This window comes from Ochotona curzoniae, unplaced genomic scaffold (genome assembly GCF_017591425.1).
Source record: "Ochotona curzoniae isolate NIBS_2020 unplaced genomic scaffold, NIBS_Ocur_1.0 scaffold_4701, whole genome shotgun sequence".
NCBI classification, from domain to species: domain Eukaryota; kingdom Metazoa; phylum Chordata; class Mammalia; order Lagomorpha; family Ochotonidae; genus Ochotona; species Ochotona curzoniae.
Window position 1 is genome coordinate 65,034,037 of NW_024467122.1, and position 22,521 is coordinate 65,056,557.

A 22,521-nucleotide genomic window follows, 5' to 3' on the forward strand; every position below is an offset into this window, starting at 1 on the left:
TTACCCTCCTCCTGAGGCTTGGGATACCAGTGCCCGGGAGTGAGCAAACCTAGACCTATGTGGCAATGGGAATTGGTGGCCATGACCTCTTGTTGGCATTTTTATGAGGATGCATCTATTGTCATAGCTGGGAAGGGACATTCTTGGAAAACTAATAACCTTGTATGATATGACCTCTGCATGTATTTTGCTATTCTTGCACACAGAACAGGCATTCCTGAGGACCTGAATATGTCAGATGTAGTTGGTAGAAGACCCTGGAGTTTGATTACTTCGGGACTGGGGCTTAGCTTTGCCGTTTGCTCGCTGTGTAATTCTGTGGATGTACTTAACATTTCTGTCTCTGCTTTTGTTGCCTTATTTGTAATTTCCTTGTTTTGTATTTCCTACATCATGGAGTCAACTGTGATAGTGAGTTGAGGCCTTAGAACAGGGAGGTTTATACAGCATGTGCTGTGTAAATATTATTGTACTGTGTGTGTGTTTGTGTGTGAGGGGCGTTAAATAAAAACAGAACAGCAGTCAACAAAGTTTTCCATGAGAAATTCCAAGGACAGTTCAGCTCATTTGATAGTAAAGCATGATGATGACAAGGATAGTACCATTAGGTGCCATCCGCAAAGGGAGAGATGACTGTTGGCTGACTGGGGTTTAAGGGGATGTGTCCAGCGAGAAGAGGAGCAATTGGATTGGGCCCTAAAGGCTGGGTAGGTTAGGTGGGCAGAGGCCAGTGGTGCCGGGCGGTGGTTAGCTCCACGTAGAAGGCATAGTGGGCCAAGGAGCACCGATGACAATGGTGGGGGACATGGAGATGTGAGAGGGGAATGGTGCATGGAAAGGCAGGGAAGCTTCCAAGTGCTGAAGCACCTGAAGCCCAAGTGCAGTTGCACTTCCGCTGACAGCAGGTGCAGCATGGCTCTTAAGGGCCAGCTGACATTCCGAAAACTGCCCCTGGGGACAGAGGGCAAGCAGATAGTGGTTTCATGCAGGGTGCACTGGAACGCAGAGAGGCGAGGCAGGAAGAGCAAAGGAGAGGCTCCGAGAGCCCAGGTGGGAGCCGTGGACAGCTCTGAACGGGCTGGTCATCAGCTGTGCCCAAGGGCCACTGCAGCAGCCCTCACCTGCTGCCTCCCAGGGGTGTTTGTGAGTGGGAGGGCAGGGTCACGAGGGGAGATGGGTTTTGAACTTGGGTGGGCACTCTCATAAAGCATACTGGTGTCCCACCCGATAACGTTACCACTTTGGGCAAGTGTCTACTGCTCCAGAGAAGCATTTTGCAAGGGAAATCAAACCGATTCAGAGACTAAGAAACCACACCCAAGTGGTCTCCTTCCTGTGGACTGGGGTGTAGGACAGGGCCAGGCACATGAGAGCATGGCATGGAATGCCAGTAAGAGAATGTTGTTTGGGATGTTACGGCTTTCCTTCCACACAGCCAGACTTGCTTGAAAACAGGGCAGGCTTGCCTAGATGAAGTCTGGAGTGAGAACCTCTCCGCAGTGAAACCTCGGCCTCATGAACCTCACTGGCCCTGCTTGGCGACAGAGGCACCAGAACACGAGAGTGTGAGGTGCTGGGGGTACTCGGGCTAGCTGTGCAGACTCCTGTGTCCTGGGAGAGCTGATTCCCACCTCGGGCTCCTGCCTCCAGCCTCTTCCCCACGCAGGAACCACGAGGCAGCTGTGCAGCTCCCGTGACTGGGTTCTTGCCACCCGCGTGGGAGACCTGGGTTAAGTTCCCAACTGCCAACAGCAGCCTGGCCCACAGAACTAGCTTGTCACAGGCATTTGGGGAGTGAAGCAACAAGCGAGAGGGCCCTCACTCGCTCATTTTGTCTCTCAAATGAAAAATAAAAATTTAGAAACATACACTGGAAGGAAACAGACAGCAGCTAGTAAATTATGTCAGTGTTGCTTGTGAAAAGCAAACACAAGCAACAATTACAAGTCAGAAACAAGACAGTGGATGTGTAAATATGCTGCTGAACTATCTCCCAAGAACCCTCCCTATGTAAGGTAATTTCTGAAATGATAGGTATATATATGTTTTCAGATATTAAAAAAAAAGCGACCATGAAGTGCTCATAAGGAAACGGGAATCTTGTAAGGCGAGCACCGGGAGGAAGCTCCCATCATTGCCTTCCAGCTTATGCTTCCTCACCAGTTGAGATGGTCAGCATCTTGTTTCACTGTCTGCTAAAAAGCCTGCCCACTTGTCCTCCTGAGTCCAGCTTTTACAACAGCAAGAAATTACAGAACGCGGCAATTCCCATGATTCACCAGTAGAGGGCAGTGGCTGCCTTCGCACCAATGCTTGGCTCTCTGCCTTTGATCCCAGATCCCGGCAGATAGGGCAACGTGTGGGGATTGCAGACACCTGGCTATTTTAAAATCTATAGTTGAGAAAGGGAGAATGTGGTCTCAGATGGCATAAAAGCTGAGAAGTCAGGCGGTTTCTGAGGGAGCCCCGTCTGGAAGAGTGGACTACCTCGGGGCCAGAAGTTAGCAAAACTACTTTTTGGTCTAAGATCAGTGGACTTCCATCTCTATCCGGGACTGGGCAAGCCTCCTCACAGCCAGTGCCTGGGCGTCGCGGGCGGGAAACGCCGGCTTCCAAGGTTTCTAAAGGCCACTTTAGAAACCGCATTTGGTGCGAATGTTCCTCCTCTTGCTGGTGCTGGCATTAATAACGGACAACACTAACACGCATGGAGCAGCTTCTCTGTGTTAGGCCCTCGTGTTTTCTGTTTCCTGTTTAATGCGCGTGACGACCCCAGGGGCCGGCAAAGGGGCGGGCATCGTTTTACAGATGGTAAAACTGAGCCCCAGTGAGAGCAAGCGCCTTCTCCCAGGGGCCGTGATCCCCCACCCGCGGGGAGGGTGACTGCTGCTTGCAGCTGACTTGATTTATCCTGCATCGTGTGTACGGCTTCAAGTCGGACTAAGGCCACAGCCTACAGTGTCTGACCTCGTGACCCTTAAAGGCCGCCCTGCCCAGCTCCTGCCCAGCTCCTGCCCAGCTCCTGCCCAGCTCCTGCCCAGCCCCTGCCCAGCTCCTGCCCAGCTCCTGCCCAGCTCCTGCCCAGCGCCTGCCCAGCTCCTGCCCAGCTCCTGCCCAGCGCCTGCCCAGCGCCTGCCCAGTGCCTGCCCAGAGGTTTATGTCTGTTAGGGGAAGAAACACAACTAGTGCCTTTTTTTTTAAATGAATGAAGGCTATCTCACTGAAGTGTGTCATTTGGGAACTGTCCGCAAAGGGCAGACTTCCCTAGGGGTGGAGACAGGCTTCTACTAGGAGTGGTGGGGTGTGGGTCTGGTGCTGATGAGAAGACAGATGTGGTCTCAGGAAGGGATCATCTGTAATTTCTTCCTTAATTTTCATCTATGACAAAGTTAAGGCTGAGATGCCATCAGTGCTCTTCTCCGAGACCAAGGACTTAAGGCCTGAAAGGGACTGTCAGGGGACGTCAGACAAGTTGTGGGTCCCGTCCGTGGGTGCCCCCGGTTGTGCTGTATGCGAGGAAAGTGGGGCAAGTGGATGGATGGGAGCCTGGTGATGTGCCTGCCAGAGATGTCTAGTGCAAGCTTTAGATTTGGGACTGAATTTAAATCATCCCAGAAAAAAAAAATGCCAGCGACCCTGAGAACAGTCTGTCTCTGTGAGGACGCGGGATCCGGAGGGGACAGTGCTGGATGGTGCTGGGTGGGGAGGAGGACACCCATCTTGTCCCCGAGAAGGTCTTATAGCCTGGCTAGCCACAATGCCACTTGCAAGGGCAACTTTCTGGTTAAGCACTACAGACAAGCAAACAGGCCGAAGCCCTAGTATTTCTAGTAAGGTGGAAGGCAGCTGGAAATGAGTCAGGTCGTTTTCTGTGGTCCCATGTCAGCTTTCCATCAAACTCTCCCTTGGTTCTGAAATTTTCACTTTCATGACAGTTTGGCTTCAGATTTCAGCCATCCAAGATTTTATGACAGGAATGGAAAAGTTTTTGTTCTAGTTTAAGAAAAAAAAAAAATATATATATATATCAGACCTACCCTCTACTCTGTTTGGCTTCTAGTTCAGAGGTTTCTCTGTTAATCAAAAGAGCTGCAATCCACCTTTAATGCCGTTCAGTGGAAACCAGGCTGAAAATGTCCCTGGCTCTTGAGGATTTAAATTTAGACCCATAAAGAGATGCTTGTGTAAAAAACCGTCAAGAACATTCAATTTGTTCTATTTGGAGAAGATTTTTTTTTTTTACTGGAAATATAAATTTTCACTTAAAAGCTGTTTCATGGGGCAGTGGGGCGGAGAAGCCCTGTAAAGAACGCGGCCATTATTCCCGGGAACTGAGCAGTCCAGTGCTCAAGTCGGAACCTGCTGGTGCTCTGCCGTCTGAAGCCTCCAGCCTTGCCGCGCGAGCCCTCAGTCCCCTCCATGGCTGCTAATTGAAATCTCCCAGAAGGATAGTAACCCTGGGTGAGAGATCACCAGGAGGAACAAGTCTACACCCCAAAGCGGCAAAGGCCCTCATCAAAGCCTCTCTAATAATAGCACCCTACTGAAAAAAAAATAGATTAAATATAGTAGAGTAACGCCACTTCCTTAAAATGGGATGCTGGCCATTGTCTGTGCTCTCAGCATTTCTGGGTCACGTTTCCAAAAATGCAGGCATGTCCCTGCAACAAGGAAATGATGTAGGGGTGTTTTTTTTTGGGGGGGGGTGAGTGGGGTGAACCTTACATGAAATGCATAAATGTGGTGCGTGTTCAGCAAAGGGTTTTGGCCAGACTGGACGCTGAGCTCTCTGGCCCATGGGTGCTATCCATCCAAGTTGTAAAATTCAGGTGCTTACAGGGCTGGACAGATGATGGGAACAAGCCGAGCTGGTGGCCCACCTGGCTGTTGCTGCCAGGCCCTTGCTGACGTCACAAAGGCAAGCCCTGTATTTCCCGCCTTTCCCATGAGAAGCAGAGTCGGAACTTTTCATTCTGACTGTCCAAGGTTAGAGGAAAAACACGGGCAGAGAGCTCCAAGTCCTGGTGTCCCGCTGAGAGTGGGTGGGGGTGGGGGTGGGGGAACCCACCACATGTGGCAGTGTTACTTTCTGTTGTTCCAGGGAGCTAGATGAACGGATTTGGAATGTTCTTCTGGGAAAGGACAATGGTGTGGAGTTAATGGCTATGCTAAGTGCTCTGAGGTGGTACACTGTGGGGGCCGGTGTGGTGGTGTAGCAGGTTAAGTTTACTACCTGTGTTGTTGGCATCCCAGAGGGGATACCAGTTCTTGTCCTGGGCTTCCCTACTTCTAACCCATATTCCTGCTGATGCACCTGCGAAAAGCAGTGGAAGAGGTCCCAAGTGCTTTGGCCCATGTCGCCTACGGGAAGACCTGGATGAAAACTCCTAGCTACTGGTTCCACCCATTCAGTGGTTGGCTCATCTCTCTCTTTATCTCTCTGTGACTCTGATTTTCAGAGTAACCAGTTATTGAAATAACTAAATAAAAATTTAAATGCACTACAGTGCAGTACATAATATGTGAGATTATTAGGAATCAAAACCAAAGTAAAAAAAAATGTAAAATTGTAGCGACTGAATAAAAAATGTCTTATTGGGGACACAGGGAGACACAACACACTCCTATCTATCTGCTCCCCACCGGCCCACAGCAGCCGGAACTGGCTAGGGCTCAAGCCACGAAGGAGGAACTTGCTCCAGGCCTCGCACCTGGGTGGCAGGGACCCCCTGCTGCTGTCCAGGGTCTCCCACTTGCCAGGAAGCTGGCTCTGGAACCCTGGCACTCCATCTTTACCACTTGGCCAAATGCCAGCCCATGATTCAAGACACTTACAAGGCCATGCACTGGTCCCCAAACTGTGCCTATGGTAGGGCTCAGTTTGTGGCACCCCCCCATCCCCCCATGGTTTAAGTTATACCCAAGGGTCCTGTTTGATAGCCAAATTAAGTATCTCATGAAGCTAACAGGGCTGTTCCCTGAACTTAATGGGGAAAAGTCCCAACCTTCGCTCTGGGTCACTTTTAGATGCTGAAATAAAACACAAGGCAGTGGAAAAAGCGAGGAAGGCTTCATGATGGTAGGGCGTCAGCACATGGTTTTAATGATGCAGCTTCTTAGTCCCTTGCACGTTCAAGGGGCTCGACTGGAAGCACGCGCGCCGTTACCTAATTCTGCCATGGACACGGTCGGGGACGTCTCCCCATTGGTGAAGGAACAGTAGGGGAAGAAGCCGGATGCTGGTGTGTAGTCACAGATGGGTTCCGGTTTGATGCCGTTGATGTCCAGACCGGACTGGTCGGGAGAGGGCTGGATGTCCAGGTAGAAGCTGCTGACCGCCGAGTCAGCCTTGCTGCCCTCGGGGGTGTGCCCGTCCATGTAGTTGCTGAGGTCGTCGTGCAGCTCCGTGAGCCCGTTGGCGGAGATGTTGTAGGTGGGCGTCAGCGGCTCGGCCTCTCCGGGCTGCTGCGGGTGGTCACGTTGCTGCTGCTGCAGCCGGTGCTTCTGCACCTCCGCGTACAAGCTGTCCCTCTGCTTTTTCGACATGCGGCCAAATTTTACAGCTGGAACAAAACAGAAAGCCAGAGCATGCCAAGGATGAGGCGCTTTCCTGTGCAGCCCCGATCTATGGGCCCTAAGGGCTTCCCTTTCAGGGTGCGGTCTCCATCAGAAACCACAGGAGGAGGACCGCATGCAGAGGTGACGAGAGCCCCACCTCACACAGGCTAGGAACGTGGGTGTTTCAGAAGCAGCCCCAGGACGGGCAGAGGGGAGTGTGTTTCTGCTGTCTCACCTGCCTGGACTCGCTGGGACCGACTGAGGTGGGAGGTAGTGGGTATGCTTGCCTGGGTCCACTTGCATGGAAGGGCAAGCCCTCCTCCTCCTCAGCCAGACAGCAGTGGCCCAACCTCAACTTGCATTCAGGTTTCTGGGTTCTGTCTATGTGTGAATGAGGGTCTTTCCCAAGCAGCAGCCCAAACCTGGGGGGCTTCAGGAAGAGGCCCAAGCCTGGGGAACAAGGGCTGCCTGCTAAGGCGCTGAGCCGAGTGGACCCCTGTGCAACCCATGAACCTGCCATCAGAGGGCGCTTCCTGCCGTTCTCATTGACCAGGGGAGCATCTAGGATTTGGAAAGGGCCAGAGAACCCTGCTGGGGGCATGTGTGCTGGCAGTGTTCCTTCATGGAGTGTGTCCCTCTATTTGAGGGGGAGCAGAGAGTACCTTCCCAGTTCCCAATGTCGAACGATTTTTCCTGCAACACACAGTCCCTGGGGGCCCAGGGAACCCTATAATATCCTGGCCTGATTTCTCCTACTAAGGCATTTATTGCTCGCTTCATCTCTGAAGGGGCAGGTAGCCGCTCTGCGGGAGAGATTTCGTTCTCCTAATTGGTGGTGGTTGAGTTTACAGCCGACAGGGAACATGAGCGCGTCTCTTTGATCATCAGAGCTGTGTGAATCCGGGACAGGACAGAAAGAAGTTTGGAATCAGGGCTGCCATGCTGGTCAGCTGGCAGATTCCATGCCAAGGAGGGCACGGTGCCTTTTTTACCCAGAGGAAGCAAATGAGTGGACTCTGGTCCAATTTCAGTGTCTGTGACTCAGATAACAAATGTGACTAGATGGAAGTGGGGGTCTAAACGTTGGGCCCATAATTTGAGAAGCTCCCAAGTTCACTCTGTTTCTCATGTGAGTAATTGTCAGGAGTTACAGTAATGGGGTGTGTGCATGTGTGTGTTTTTTGGGAAAAGAATGGTCTGTAGTACACCCAAGCCAGGACTTGTTCCATTCACTTCTGCCTTCCCAGGGGCAGCAGAGGCCCTATCGCCCTAGGATGGAATAGATGGACCAACTCTAGCAGCTTGGGATTCTAAATTCCTAGGAGAGATGGCCAACTTGGTTAGTGTGAGGCCCCCAGAAGGTGCAGTGTACACAGCTGCGTGCCGTGGGCCTCCGGGAGAACATCGCAGCTTAGGTTCAGTGACTATGCTGGAGGGACTTGAAAGGTGCATGGAAAAAAAAAGGAAGTAAAACAAGGAGCTGCATTTTGGTACCCAGAAACATTGAAATCCATGCATTTTTTTTTCATGATATGTGTCTTTCACAAATTTTTGCAGACCCACTGTACATATAGCCTTCAAAAAAGTAATTTTTGGGTCCCCCAAAATAATCATTTGATTGCATTTCTCCCAGACTTTTAAAAGTACTTCCATGGCTTTGAATGAGAAAACATCACTTTTATAGTGGTATAGGGGTGGTCTTTTAGAATCCAAAGGACAAAAGGGGTCTTATGCCTGGGTGAGGCGGAAGGACCCAGGAACGTCCATCACATCTTTGGGCCATGCAGGTTTTCCTACAAGAGGAAACATTGCCTTCAACGGAATCTCTTAAGAGAGCCAGTGGGCATCAGTGGCAAAGTCCTTAAAAGGCATTGCCTCTCTTTTCTAATCAGTCTCCGCAGAGGAGGAACTGTCTGGAAGACTGTAATTCTTCACGGCCCCTAAGGTTTATCTTCCAGGAAGATTGTGAGAGGAACTGGCCCCGAATGGGAGATCCTCCCAAATATGGCCTCACGTGCCACTATTTTAAACCCTTTGCACATGAGTCCAAAGGTACAGTTAGCACAGACACTAACGAATAAACGTATCGGAGTATGCAGCAGGGAGCAGTGAGTTCCGGCTGGCTTGTGCTCCTCACGGGAGGAAAGGCCTGGGGAAGGTTTACAAAGGCCCTCCATCAGCTGATCCACCCGTAATGTCTGAAATCTCAAAAACTAGAAAGTTTCCCTGATCATAAGACGGTTTTCCATTGTTTCTTGGCCTTTTGGCTGAGAGCAAGCGTATAAGACAGTTTTCCACTGTGCCTTCTGCATCAACCCATCAGTTGATCCTAATGGATTATGAGATAGAAGGAACTGCTGTAAATTCCTTCAGAAGATGCCAGGGGAGCAGCCTTGGGGACAGGAAGACAGGGCAGGAGGGGGCGCTGGGTTTCAGAAGGCACTTTCCCAACCCCACTGGAGCTCACCATCCCGCGACATGCCCACGGCAAGGCATTTCTGTAGTCGGCAGTGCTGGCAGCGGTTTCTACTAGTTCGATCAATCAAACAGTTCTTCTGGCGAGGACAGGAGTAGGTGGCATTGCTTTGCTGACTTCTCCTGAAAAAGCCCTGTGGTTCAGTTATAAAATATGGAACAAGTTAGTGTCCACTGGAGCGGTGTGAGACTCAAGGCAGGATACGAGGCACTGTGCGGCATTAATATTTAATGGAGAATTAAAACTTGTAGCCGAATCATCCAGGAGACCATTAATGAAATTACAGTCACTGCTCTTTCTTCAAGTCCAATGGATCCCTGGAGCCTAATCCTGCATCCCTTACTCATGCAAAACTTTTAAAACTTCGACAAACAGTTGTCTATGTAAAAGCACAGGAGCAGGTCCCTGTGTGTGGGATTGAATGATACCGAGGAACTTACCTTGACACTTGCTTTCCCAAATGTTTGTATAAATCATCCCTGAACATCTTCGTGCGATCCAAAGTGAAGGAAACTAGGAGACACAGTGTAATGCTCTCTGCCAGGCCACTGGGACCCAGGGCCCAGCAGGCATCCCCTATGCTCCCAAGTGAAATCACTTTCAAGGAGGTTGATCATGCCTGGTGGGTTACTGTGGCAGATCGACGAGCTGGAAACACCATGTTTAAGAGTCGTAGCCTCTAAGTTGTAGCCAGCCTAACACGCACCAAGCATCGTCCCAAGCACTGTTTGTAGAGAAGAGAGGGTGCACAGAAATGCCGCAGGAGCTACCGACCTTATTATTGCTCGCTTTCCCCAATTCCTAAGCTGTATTTTTAGATCATTTAATTTTTTAGAGTCATTTCCCCACCCCTCCAAATTGCCCAGCTGAAAACACAATCCGATTTTCAATAGATTCTTTCTCTAAGTGCGGTTACTTAGAAGCATATTAGGTTTTGTTGAATGTGGGGAAAGTGTGGCTCTGTTTGTTGCTGACTCTTCTCTCAGTAGTTTGAAGCTAGGGATGAATGCAGAAGAAAAATCAGCCACCTAGAGTCACTGGACTCCATTTGGACTCTTGGATGGCGAAGACAGCTGACCCAAACACAGGCAGCCTGAGTGGAGGGGCGTGGGGAGAGGTGACATCTCACAGACCAGTCGGGTTCATCCTCATCAAAATAGCTTGGAGAAGGACAGCTCTGCCATGCCACAGCAAGTGCTAAGACTTGCGTGCCTACTGCCTCGCTGTTACGTTTGAAGTACAACCTTAAGTGAATGTTACAGAGGTTTCTCCATCAGGGCGGTCTGCAGTGTTCCATATGTAATGCAAACTCAGAAAGCTCCTCCATGTGGAGCATTAGTGTGTATCTCCAGACAGTGGAATCTAGCAGCTCTTGAGGTTGATATTTCAAAATATATGATGGAGAAGACAAACATACTGCTGAGTAAACAGCAGAGAAAGAGTTTCAGGTGGGGGGAACCCACATGTTTAACTTGGGAGAAACTCTGGAAAACGGTGCCCACAGATGGAAGGAATTATTGGCCTTGGCTGGTGGGATCATGAGTACTTCACATTCTCTTCTCGTTGGTGCTTCCTGACAGGTGCAAGGGGAGGCGAGTTACTCGGGGAAAACCATCAAGGCCGTGTTCTCTGTCTGGTTTTGGTGGGGGTCTTGTGGACCAACTCACCATACGGGATGGGTGTGGCCCCGGTACCTGGTCTTCACTGCTACACACCGAGCTGGGAGCAGGAGTACAGGATCTCGACCTCTCGCTTTCAGGCAAGACTGGGTGGGGACCTTGCCTCGCACAGTGTCCTCATCGCTTTTGCCATCTGCATGCTGCAGTGTGGTCTCCTTATGAAGCAGCCTCTCTGGCCTTGACTTTGACTATATATCTCATATATATATAATTATATGTATACATAATTACATATATATGATATTTAAATGAGAGAGCCACATTAAATGAGGCCGCCTTAAGGCACAGTGGGTTAGTTTGCTGCCAGTGATGCAGTCATGTGTTGAGTCCTGGAGTCTCCATTTCTGACCAAGCTCCCTGCTAATATGCCTGGGGAGGTAGCAGATGATGACCCTCTCCACGCACGTGGGAGATCAGGCTCCAGCCTGGCCCTGGCTGTTTCAGGAGTGAACCAGCAAATCCAGTTTTGCTTTCAAAATAAATAAGCGAGCACAGTCCAGGCTCCTGGCCATGGTTCTCTCTGTCCTGCTCTCTGCCTCTATCCTGGCCCCTGTGTGTGGTGTGCCATGCAGGTTGTTTATAGCATCTGGTTGGGCATCTGGGTGTCCGGAATAATGGGGTGAGGCTGAGCCCTTCTGAAACACATCTAGGTTCCTTTGAACTGGCCCTTCTAGGGCTGTGCCTGGGTGCTTGGCCATCCTGCCAAATTCCCTTTCTTCCGCTGCCTGCTGGTGGTCTGGGTTAGGAAAAGCCATGTCATGATTCCCTCAGTTTCCCTCACTTCATACAACGGAATGAGTCACTGTCATGGAAGGTTCGCAGTTGTCATGATTTACAAGGCAGGGCCACCTTGAGCTTTGAGGAATGGCCCCTGTGGCTGGAGCCGGGATCCTGGCTTCTGAGCCATCAACCTGGAAGATGCCTGCACTCTCCTGTGTGTCTTTGGGTTAAGGGTTTGTAAGAAAACACCCACCTTTGCACAGCAGGAGTCAGCTGGGCCCTGCCCAAAAGTGCACAGCTGACTCAGCATCCACTGTAGGTGGCAAGTCAGGTGATGAGGTGGGAGCTGTGACGGGAGGACAAGGGTAAGCCTCCAGGACCAAAGTGGGCATTTAAAACAGCGTGCTTTGGGGTTTGGAAGGTTAAACTAATCAACTCTGAGTCACCATAGAACACATAAAAGTGGAGAGTCTAGACAAGTGGAGAGTCTGTAGTAGCTCCCTATGGTCGGAAGTGTCACAGCAGGATTCAGGGTGGTTGGGCAGCAGTCCCAGAGAGGTTCCTGCTGGGACATAAGTGCCACAATTTGGGAATCGGGATCCGAATGGAGAGTGTGGGGCAGTACAAGCGAGTCCATGGAGGTTTGGGTGAGGTTCTGTTTAAACAAGAAAGCATTGAGGCTATGAATGAGCTGGCAATTTTATTACAACTACAAAGTAAGCAAGCGAATGACTCCTTTGCGTGGTACTAAAGTTCATTTTGTATGGATGTTACACAAGACATGATGGGCATGAGCTGCCATGATGAATTTCGGCTTAGTGTGACTATGGCATACTACCACCACCTTGTGGCCATTTGCTAACATGCAGTTGCTGCAAACAAAATAGAGAACTGCCAGCAAGGGAGCAGAATGGAAGTTAAAAGATCAGATCTGGTAGGTCTCAAGTGATGGTGCATCAGAGGCACCCATGGAGACTTTAAGAATACACTTTCAATCCACTGAAGCAGAAACTTTGGGGATGTAGTCTAGGTATATTTGCAAATTGAAAGAACTAATGTGTGGTAAATATTTAAACAAAGTTCCCTTCAGATTCTGCCTTCTTACTAATAGCCAGACATGTTAGAGGCTGGCGCCGTAGCTTAGAGTGAGCCTTCCCTTGCAGCTGCAGCATCCCATATGGGCACTAGTTTGTATTCCAGGTGCTTCACCTCCCATCCAGCTCCCTGCTTATGGCAGGGGAAAGCAGCAGAAGATGGCCCCAAGCCTTGGTACCCTGCACCCATGTGGGAGACCTAGAGGAAGTTCCTGGCTCCTGGACTGGGAGCTGCCTAGCAGTGACCATTACAGCCATTTCTTTCTCTAAATCAGTCTTTGAAATATAGATTAAAAAAATTAATCTTGAAAAAAGAACCAGAGATCTATTTCAATTTTTTAGTCTAAAAAAAAAATGAAGCTCAGGATGTGAGGTGACTTGTATAAGGTCCCACTGGTGTCAGTACTGGGGCTGGAATGCAAGCATGTCCCGTACAGGTTAGACCCCTGAAACCACGGTCACGGAGTCCTTGCTTCCCTGTATCTCCGCAAGAGCGTGTTATCATGTCTTGCGTCTGGCACCTGCTGCCCCTTATTCTGTGGAAAGTCTATTACACCTGAAGAATTTGTTTTAAAGATATATTTATTTGAAAGGCATAGAGAGATCTATCATCTAGCTGCTGGTTCACTCCCCAGATGGCTGCAACACCTGGACTGGCTTAGGAGCCAGGAACTCCATCCGGGTCTCCCACACATGAGACAGTAACCTAAGTACTTAACACAGTATCTCCTGCTATCTCGGAACAAGAGCATGGAGCTGGATCAGAAGCAAAGCAGCTGGGGGAGGGGAGGACTCAAGCTGGCACTCTGATACAGGATGCAGAATTACAATTGAACCAATTTGGTCCCGGCACGGTGGCAAGTGGTTAAGGTCCTCGCCTTGCACGCCCGGGATTCCATATGGGCGCCGGTTCTAATCCCGGCAGCCCCGCTTCCCTTCCAGCTCCCTGCCTGTGGCCCGGGAAAGCAGTCGAGGACGGCCCAAAGCTTTGGGACCCTGCACCCGTGTGGGAGACCCGGAAGAGGCTCCTAGCTTTGGATCGGCATAGCATTGGCCGTTGCGCTCACTTGGGGAGTGAATCATCGGACGGAAGATCTTCCTCTCTGTCTCTCCTCCTCCTCTCTGTATATCTGCCTTTCCAATAAAAAATAATAAAAATAAATCTTTAAAAAAAAAAACAATTGAACCAATTTGAGCCCTAACACCTGCTGCCATATACTTAAAAAAAAAAAGTATGGCTGTAAGCCTCGCTGAGAGTAGAGCTTCTCAGAACTGGGAAGGAAGGAAGTGGTGTTGAGTAGAAGGCGCATGAACTGAGGTATACAGTAGAACGTTAAGATTTCAGTGAAGCCGGTTGTTAAATCTAATGATTACGAAATCTCAGTCAGTGCACACACAGCAGTATGTGGATGGTGCAAAGGCAGTCTGTGTGTGTGTTGCACCTCTTTACTCTTCAGTATCCAGCTGCAGGGCACAGGGTCTGGCTTGATAAGCACCGTGTGGCTGAAGCGTTCACATCGCAGAAACTGGCAAAATGCTATCAAAATCAGGGCTTGATTTCTGGTTTTATTTCTTGTCTAGCGTTAAGTGGCAACACAGATGAGAAGTGCCATCACAGTATGAGTGGCACACAGACAATGAGGGGAAAAACCCTTGCAGCGCTGGAGAAGCAGCATTATCTGATCCAGGAGAGAGGCCTTGTTCGCGTCAGCACTGACGGGTAAGTGAAGTTTCAAAACGGGTATGTGTAGTTTCACTTTATTCTGCGTTCATGCAAATGAAATGCCAATCCACATTCACGGTGGAACTATATAGGCTTTGGTCAACTGCAGTCACAGACAGATACAGGAAAAGAGCGGAACAGGATGCTCTGAAGAGTCCTGGGTCTAAGTGAAACTGACAGGAAAGATACGCAAGTGTGTGTAGATTGTATAAAGGCTATTAGTGGCACCAAAGCTATGTACATCCAGATGTTGATTTTTCTTTTTCCGGGGCAGCCCGATGTTACAAACCCACCAGCATGTTCCCAGTTGTACCCCATTTTGGATAGGCTTTTACCCACACTTACGGGTTGGCCTTCTAGAACCCCTCTCACCTCTTCTCCCAGCTGCCCCCGAGTCCTCCCAACTAGCTGTGTGCTTCTGCCCAGAGCAGGACAAATCTGACCCCCTTCCTATTGCAGACCTTGTGTCCTTGAGGCAAAGAGATGGCCTGCTGCTCACCTGCCTGTGAGTTATCACCTCCTGAAGCTGCTCTTGGTCGCCTTTCTGATTCCTCAGATCCACCCCTGCTTCTTCTCCACAGTGTCCTTGTACTTCCAAGTCTGTCTTTTCCTGAAATGGCCACCGCACAGCCTCCCACTTGCTAGTCCTCCTTTCCTTTCCTAGTTCCTTCTAGAATCCAGTGCACTGGTCAAGCCACTCCCCTCCAACCCCCGTCAGTCCTCAGTGGTTCCCTACTGTTGGCCAGGTGCTGAACACCTGCCCAGTAACTTCTCAGAGCGCCACCCAGGCTAGGCCTCAAGACCTCGGCCCCCGTTGTCTCAGGGATCCTGGCTCCGACGCTGCCCGGGCAGTCCGTGCTTGCCTTCAACGTTCACGCGATACTCCTTTTCCTCGGAGCTCCCCTGATTTCACTCTTACCTTGCATACTCTCACAGCCAACGGCCCGGACCTTGCTGTGTTAGTTACTGGGGTCCCTTGGGTCTTTGTCTGTAATAGCTAACCAGTTCTTTAAAAAGTCAACAGACACTTGCTGTTGAATGTATCGCTACAGAAGAAAACAGTGGTAGTGATTAAAAAACCATGGTGACTGTTCCAGGTCCAGCACTTCAATCTATACTAGGATATTTTGCCATTTGCAATAACCCGCAATTTGCAAGGCAAGTTTGTGTCTGTTGGACAAATGGGAGAATTACAGGGTAGAGGTTAAGCTGTGCGTCCGAAGTCCATGCACAGCAGGTTAGTGGGCAGAACCAGGAACTGGATCCCGGAATCCCAGATGCATCATATTCCAAAGACATGGTCACTTTTCTGAGGGTATGTCTCTGGAAAATGCCAACTATACACCTAAACAAACATGTGGGGAAAACTGGACTTCGCTCCCTCCCCAGCAGAGATAACCATGAAACTCTTTTCCACTCTAGTCAAGGACTCATCTAATAGTGCAGACAAAGGAGGTAGCATTTCAAGGGGCACAGACCGCCAGGGCAGGGAAACACTTCCAGGAAAAAGGCGCTGTGTCTACAGGGCAGTGCCAGTTATGGTTATTGTTGGTCACGCCTCCGAGGGCGGGCTGGCTGGGTGCTGACCTGGGGGTGTCCTGCTTGGGGTAAGGGGCTCAGGGGTGCTTCTCCCAGGGGTTCCTGTGGGCTCAGGGGGCTCCTCCTCAGTGAGGCACAGACTGAGAGGCTGATCTGATGTTTGGTCTTTTGACAATTTTCACTTAATGAATTGATTCCTACAGTTCATTAACATACCCACTTCCACTTCTGTATACACATATGTCTTAATTAGCTGCTCATTGGCTGTTTAATTACAAGAAAACAGCTGACAGCTGCCTCGCTGAATTCTAATGGCAGACGTTTTGGAACGGCGACACATTTGCTTTTGATGAGCGAGATTTATTCATAACTGTGATTTATTGTAAATGCTCAGATACCTGTCCCAACTATTGTTATGTCCTGTCAGGAGCCGTGTACCATAGCCACACTGAAGCCATTTTGAATGTAGAACTATGGGCCAGTGGAAAACCCCCGGCTGGCTAGATGCTTGGGAAAGAAGTTATGAAACTAATCACACGCTTAGCTTCAATTGTTTCTAGCAACTGTTTTAGAATGTGATTTATGCTGTACCTGCCGGCTGGTTACTATTGTTGATATGGTAGCTGCTCAAGAACAATCGGTCTTGAGACCATGGTTGCAAACCAGTTTCTCCTTTCCTCCCTGAGCCTTAGTTACTGAAGAATATAAAAACCCTCAATTAAAATCAATAAACTGACAGCTTGATCAGACATCCTGTCTTGCTGTCCATTCTTCGTGTCTCTTATCCCCCAATCTCTCCTAGGTGGTTGCGACCCCCGTTGACTGTCCTGCTGGATGTGACAATTTGGCACCCAATGTGGCTGGTGTGCAGACCACCGACAGGGAGATCACCATGCAAAAGGAGAGGCCTCTTGAAGTAGTGTTGAATAGAACACCGGATGAGCAGTTTCACGGTTGACCCACCGGAAGTCATGCTCGGGGAAATTCGTGGCGCAAATCTTACGGAGTTAAGGTAAGATGGGACAAGCATTATCACAGCAAGAATTATTCTTGCAAGGTTTTATCAGTCTTATAGACTTATTCAAGACACGAGGAATTTGGGTGATTAAAAAAGACCTCAAAACCTTTTTGGATTTTGTTGGTCAGATTTGCCCCTAGCATCCCCAAGAAGGTTCTATATAAGTCATTTAAGGTTTATTTAAAAAAAAAAAAAGAAGAAGAAGAAAGAAAAAAAAAAAACATGTTCTGTAACTTGATTTAACAAAAGTAGTGTGATATAGAGTGGTCCAAATCCACTGTTAAATTAACCTAAAGCATGAGATGAATTATGTGTGCTTGTTTTACAAAATATCTCCAGGTTAAAGTATTTCAAAGAGGTTGGAAGTTGCAAAAGATTGGTGTTTGTGTTTATGTTTGTTTTGTCAATATTGTTGGTGTTCTATTATTTTTGTCCTAGCACAGCTCCAACTCGGGACGCTGGAGGGCTGTGGACAAGGGTTCGTGCCCAGCTTTGAGTCTACTCCTGAGGCTGAGAAGACTAGAGAGTACCCTGGGCTCTCATTTGCGCCTACTTTGGAACTCTGTATTGAGAATGCTCAGAAACACAAAGGAGAAAGCAAAAGCACTGGAGAAATGCCAACAGGCAGGCAGAGATAAGGGGGGAAAGAGGATAATTGTCCATTGTTCCGGTGGGTAAAGAGAGGGTGTGTACAGCTGAAAATCAGGGAATGGGAGAGATGCAGGAAGTGATCCAACCGGGTGGGAGCTAGAAAAAACAGGCAGTGAGGAAGGAAACGTGTTCTTCTAATGAGAGGCGGTGGCAGCCTCACTCTGAAAAGCTAGCACGTACGACGCCGGAGTTTGTGCGCCCTGCAGCGTTGCACTGTGCACATTCAGATCTCCAGAACGACTTTCCTATCCAACAATAACATCTCTCCCCCTAGAATCCTACATGCAGATAATCTGCTTAGAGCTGGCCTCCTGCGACATGCCTGCAAGGCTAGATGTGCGCTCTGAGGACAGGCGTTTAGCATAGCAGTTGAAGGCAGTGCTTGGGGCACAGGCATTCCACACGGAAGTAGCTGGGCTCGAGTTCCAGCTTCGCTTTCCCAATTTGAGTGTCCTGCTAATTCACATGCTGGGAGGCATGTGATGGCTCGAGTCTTTGAGACCCTGGCAGCCACTCTGGGAGATGTGCCTGGAGGTTTGGACTGCTGGCTTTAGCCTAGCCCAGTCCTGGCCGCAAAGGCCATTTGGGGAGTGAACCCGTACACAGGAGAGCTGTCTTTTCAAATAGACAATAAGTAAAATCTAGCTGTCTGCTACTGCCTGTGCCTTCCCATATTCAGAACTAATTCGAGCAAACACACTCAGCTACCATAGTTCCTAAGCAAGTATGTGAGGGTACACTCTGAGCTTGCTGTGTGCTAGGAGCTGACCAAGAGCAATGGTGAAGACTCATACAAATGAGAAACAGAAAATGAAACTCGGAATGATCTAGATGCAGATTGGGGTTTGACACTTAGTTGCCTCACCACAGGGCTGGAGGATGCAAACAGATATTCTGCCTATCACCCATATATACCAGAACTGTTGCTTTGATGTCACAGAATATGCAATAACAGCTTATCCTCCCCCAAGTCTGATGTTCATTTCCAGTGGCCTGCTCAGTCCTGGGAAGTACTGACATGAAAATGTGGAGCACAGATGTGTCATTGAAAAGTGGACAACATTGGATCGGGCCTGGTGATACTTCACAACTGAAAGATGGACCTTAGACTCCCCTAAAACACAATGTGGGTCAAAAATGAATGTTCGTGGCAATTCCTATTTAGTTGTCTGTGTAGAAAGTCCAGAAAATATTTCAAGAAAAATGAAAGGATCCATTGTATACATGAACAATTTACTTATTCACCTGAAAGGGTGACACAGTGAGTGACAGATCTTCCATGTGCTGGTTCACTCCCTTTGGGTCCCCCACGTAGATGGCAGGAGCCCAGGGACCATAAGGGAGCTGGCAGTGGAGCAGCTAGAACGCACACTGGTGCTGAGATAAGAGACTGGCATTATCTCATGTGCTACCATATTTGCCCCTTTTTAGTTGTTAAAAATATATTTCTTGGGGCCAGTTCTGAGGTGTAGCTGCTTAAGCTGCTCCCTGCAGTGCCAGCATCTTACGTGAGACATGGATGTTCTCCTGATGCAGTTCTCTGCTAACACATGTGAGAACTCAGCAAAAGCTGGCTCTTGTGCTTGGGGCCCTCCACCCACGTGGGAGACCAGGTTGAAGCTCCAGCCCAGTTCAGGCCACTTAGAGCGGATCGGCAGATAGAAGCCATCTCTCTCTTTCAAATAAATATATTGTTGAAGGTTTAATCATTCATTACTGTGCATCGTTGTAAATTTTTACTAGGTAGATCACAAAGCTTTGCCTAGAATAAGATCTGAAACACATTAATTGATGAGTAAATGCAACTGTGTTCTAGGACTTATCAAGAGCAGAGTCTTAAATACAGAGACCGAATCAGTAGTCACAGCACTGGACAGTCTGTCATTACCATTATAAAACAGTTAAAACCATGGAGCCTTGAAGGCTATGGATGGTCACGTGTGATTATCAGCACAGACACCTGGTAGCCATTGTACCTCAGGATGAAGCCAGAAACTGAAGTTGAAACGCAAAAAGGACAGTTTCTCAAAAGAATGTTTACTTGTCTCGAAAGAATTCACATTTCCCTCAACTTTGGAGACAGCACCCTAACCCTGACAACTGCCTCCCATGGGGGTGATCACAGGCCTTCTCCCCGGTCCTCCCTGGCCAGGCACAGGCAGGCCTAGATTCTAATACAACATGCTTCTGCAATGCAGGACGCAGGGCTCAATAGTGCCGGGACACTATCCTGTCACTGTGTGGAAAGCATGAGTATGATGCCTTTCCAATCACCATTCCTGTTCAACATGGGAGCGACATCTCTGCCTGCTTCGCCCTTCTGCTACAATTGGCTCCTGTCCCCTAAACGGAGCCCAGACTTTTCTGTCTCTGGATGTTTGTCTCTGCCATTCTCGCTGCCTCTGCACTGGCCCGGGAACTGTGTTCAGCCACTGTTCCCTCACCCCCCTGGGCTTCCTCTATCATTTAGCACCAACAAAGCTATTTAACTTTCCTAGGCAACCTTCTCCTCTACCAGTTGACCATGAACTGCTTGAGGGAAGGGTTAGTTCTACCATGTCTTTGCATCCCTTCCAGCATTTACAGAGTGCCTGGCTCCAGGGCAGGGCACATATTATTTTAAGTGGTGACTTCTGCATAATTAATTTGTCATAAAAATCAAGACTGGAGCCCTGGATATCCTCGGAATAGCATCTGACTCTATGTGGGTCCCTCAAACAGTTTAAGGAAAAAATGGAGATAACAGATAATTGTTACAAAAAAACGCACAGTTGACTTCATAATTCACATTTCCCATGAACTTTAAACACATTGAGAGAGAATTCCCAACCGTTTGTTTACACTCTGAAAGTCCACCGGGCCAGGCCGGGCCAGAAGATTGGAGCTGGGGCCTTGCTCCGGATCCTCTCTGCACATGGGTGGAAAACATCCGATTACCTGAGCCCTCACCACTGCTTCCCCAGGGTCTACAATAGCAGGACACTGCAGTCCTCTGATGTAGCTAGAGGCTAATGCTTAGACTGCTGGGGATTTTTTTTTTAAAGATTTATTTTTATTGGAAAGGCAGATATACAGAGAGGAGAGACAGAAAGGAAGATCTTCCGTCCGATGATTCACTCCCCAAGTAAGCACAAAGGCATAATCCGGGTCTCCCACGCGGGTGCAGGGTCCCAAAACTTTGGGCTGTCCTCGACTGCTTTCCCGGGCCACAGGCAGGGGGAGCTGGATGGGAAGCGGGGCTGCCGGGATTAGAACCGGGATCTTGGGCTTGCAAGGCAAGGACCTTAACCACTGCACCATCGTGCCGGGCCCGGCTGCTGGGGATTTTAGGGAATACTCATAATACTCAGCATGACTTTTCAAAATTGCTCTGACACGCTAAACTTACCCTCTTCATACTGACATTTTGGGGTGCCTCAGGTTGGCTCACCATGAGCAGAACAGCCTTTGCTCATCCTCTACCAGAACTCTTCTATATTGGGCCAGAACTCTTCTATATTGGGCCAGGACAGTAGCCTAGTGACTATAAAGTCCTCACCTTGCAGTGAAGAAGGGTCCAAAGCCTTGGGACCCTGCACCTGTGTGAGAGGTCCAGACCCCTAGACCCAGAGAGGGGGCTCCTGGATCAGCTCAGCCCTGGCCACTTGGGGAGGGAATCATCAGAGAGAAGAACTTCCTGACTTTTTTTTAAGATTTATTTATTGGAAAGCCAGATATACAGAGAGGAGGAGACAGAGAGGAAGGTCTTCTGTCCGAAGATTCGCTCCCCAAGTGAGCTGGGCCGATCTGAAGCCAGGACCCAGGAACTTCTTCTGGGTATCCCACATGGGTGCAGGCAGACCTCGACTCCTTTCCCAGGCCACAAGCAGGGAGCTGGATGGGAAGTGGAGCCGCCGGGATTAGAACCGGCACCCTTATGGGATCCCGGCGAGGGCTTTAGCCACTAGACCATACCGCCGGGCCCAGACCTTCCTCTGTTTTTCCTCCCCTTTGTATATCTGACTTTCCAATAAATATTTTTTAAAAACCCCAAAATACCAATTACCAGCCTCTCTTTTACAGACGGGCAAGGTGAGGCACAGAGTAGTTGAGGTACCCAAGTTCTCCAGCTGGCCCATGGCACAAGCATGCATAAGCTGTCTCTACAGGTGGCCCAGAGCGTGACAGGAAGATGAGCTGGATAGTGGAAAACACAAAGAGCTTCTCAAGGGCCCGGTGCGGTGGCGCAAGTGGTTAAAGGTCCTCGCCTTGCACGCCCGGGATCCCATATGGGCGCCGGTTCTAATCCCGGCAGCCCCGCTTCCCATCCAGCTCCCTGCCTGTGGCCTGGGAAAGCAGCAGAGGACGACCCAAAGTTTTGGGACCCTGCACCCGCATGGGAGACCCGGAAGAGGTTCCTGGCTTCAGATCGGCCGTTGTGCTCACTTAGGGAGTGAATCACCAGACAGAAGATCTTCCTCTCTGTCTCTCCTCTCTGTATATCCACCTTTCCAATAAAAATAAATCTTAAAAAAAAAAAAGAGCTTCTCAAGCTTGACATACATGTTGGATCTATTTAGACATTTTCTTCATTTTTAAATATACTATCACAGAGATAAATGCTTGACAATTGGTCATGATATAACCACCTTTACCTGCTTTGAAGATACATAATTAACAACAATGGCAGAAGTCTCTTCCCCATAACTAGGATTATAAATGTCCCCACAAAAGACATTATATAGAACATTCTGTGCTTCAAGAATAAACAGCACATTATACAAGTCCCAGGCTGGGCACACTCTCACCCAATCTGTTAAGGAAATAACTTTCTAATTGTGTTTAGTGGAGTTCCCTGTATAGAATTAAGAGCAGAGGAAGACAATGGCAGATCACTGAAATCATTTTGACCTTGAGTTTGCATACGGCAGGGTCTAGGAAGATATCTTCAAAAATGACAACTGTGGACTCATAGTTGCTGTTTTTGTTGGTACTTTTAATTTGGGGGCAGTGAAAAAAAAAAACGCACATTGTGTTCTGCAAACACAATAGCCCTCAGATTGTCTGTTTTGTTTTTACAGAAT

General features: G+C 49.0%; 1 protein-coding gene across 3 annotated transcripts in view; it reads right to left on the reverse strand.

Annotated features, from left to right (window-relative positions):
- RORA (RAR related orphan receptor A) overlaps positions 1 to 22,521 on the reverse strand; it is a 710,565-nt gene that overhangs the window by 17,347 nt on the left and 670,697 nt on the right. For all 3 annotated transcript variants that reach the window (XM_040968720.1, XM_040968722.1, XM_040968723.1), the window contains 2 exons: positions 9,026 to 9,167; positions 6,168 to 6,563 (listed from right to left, as the gene is read on the reverse strand). In XM_040968720.1, coding sequence (XP_040824654.1) covers positions 6,168 to 6,563; positions 9,026 to 9,167 — 538 coding nt within the window. The remainder of the gene's footprint in view (positions 1 to 6,167; positions 6,564 to 9,025; positions 9,168 to 22,521) is intronic.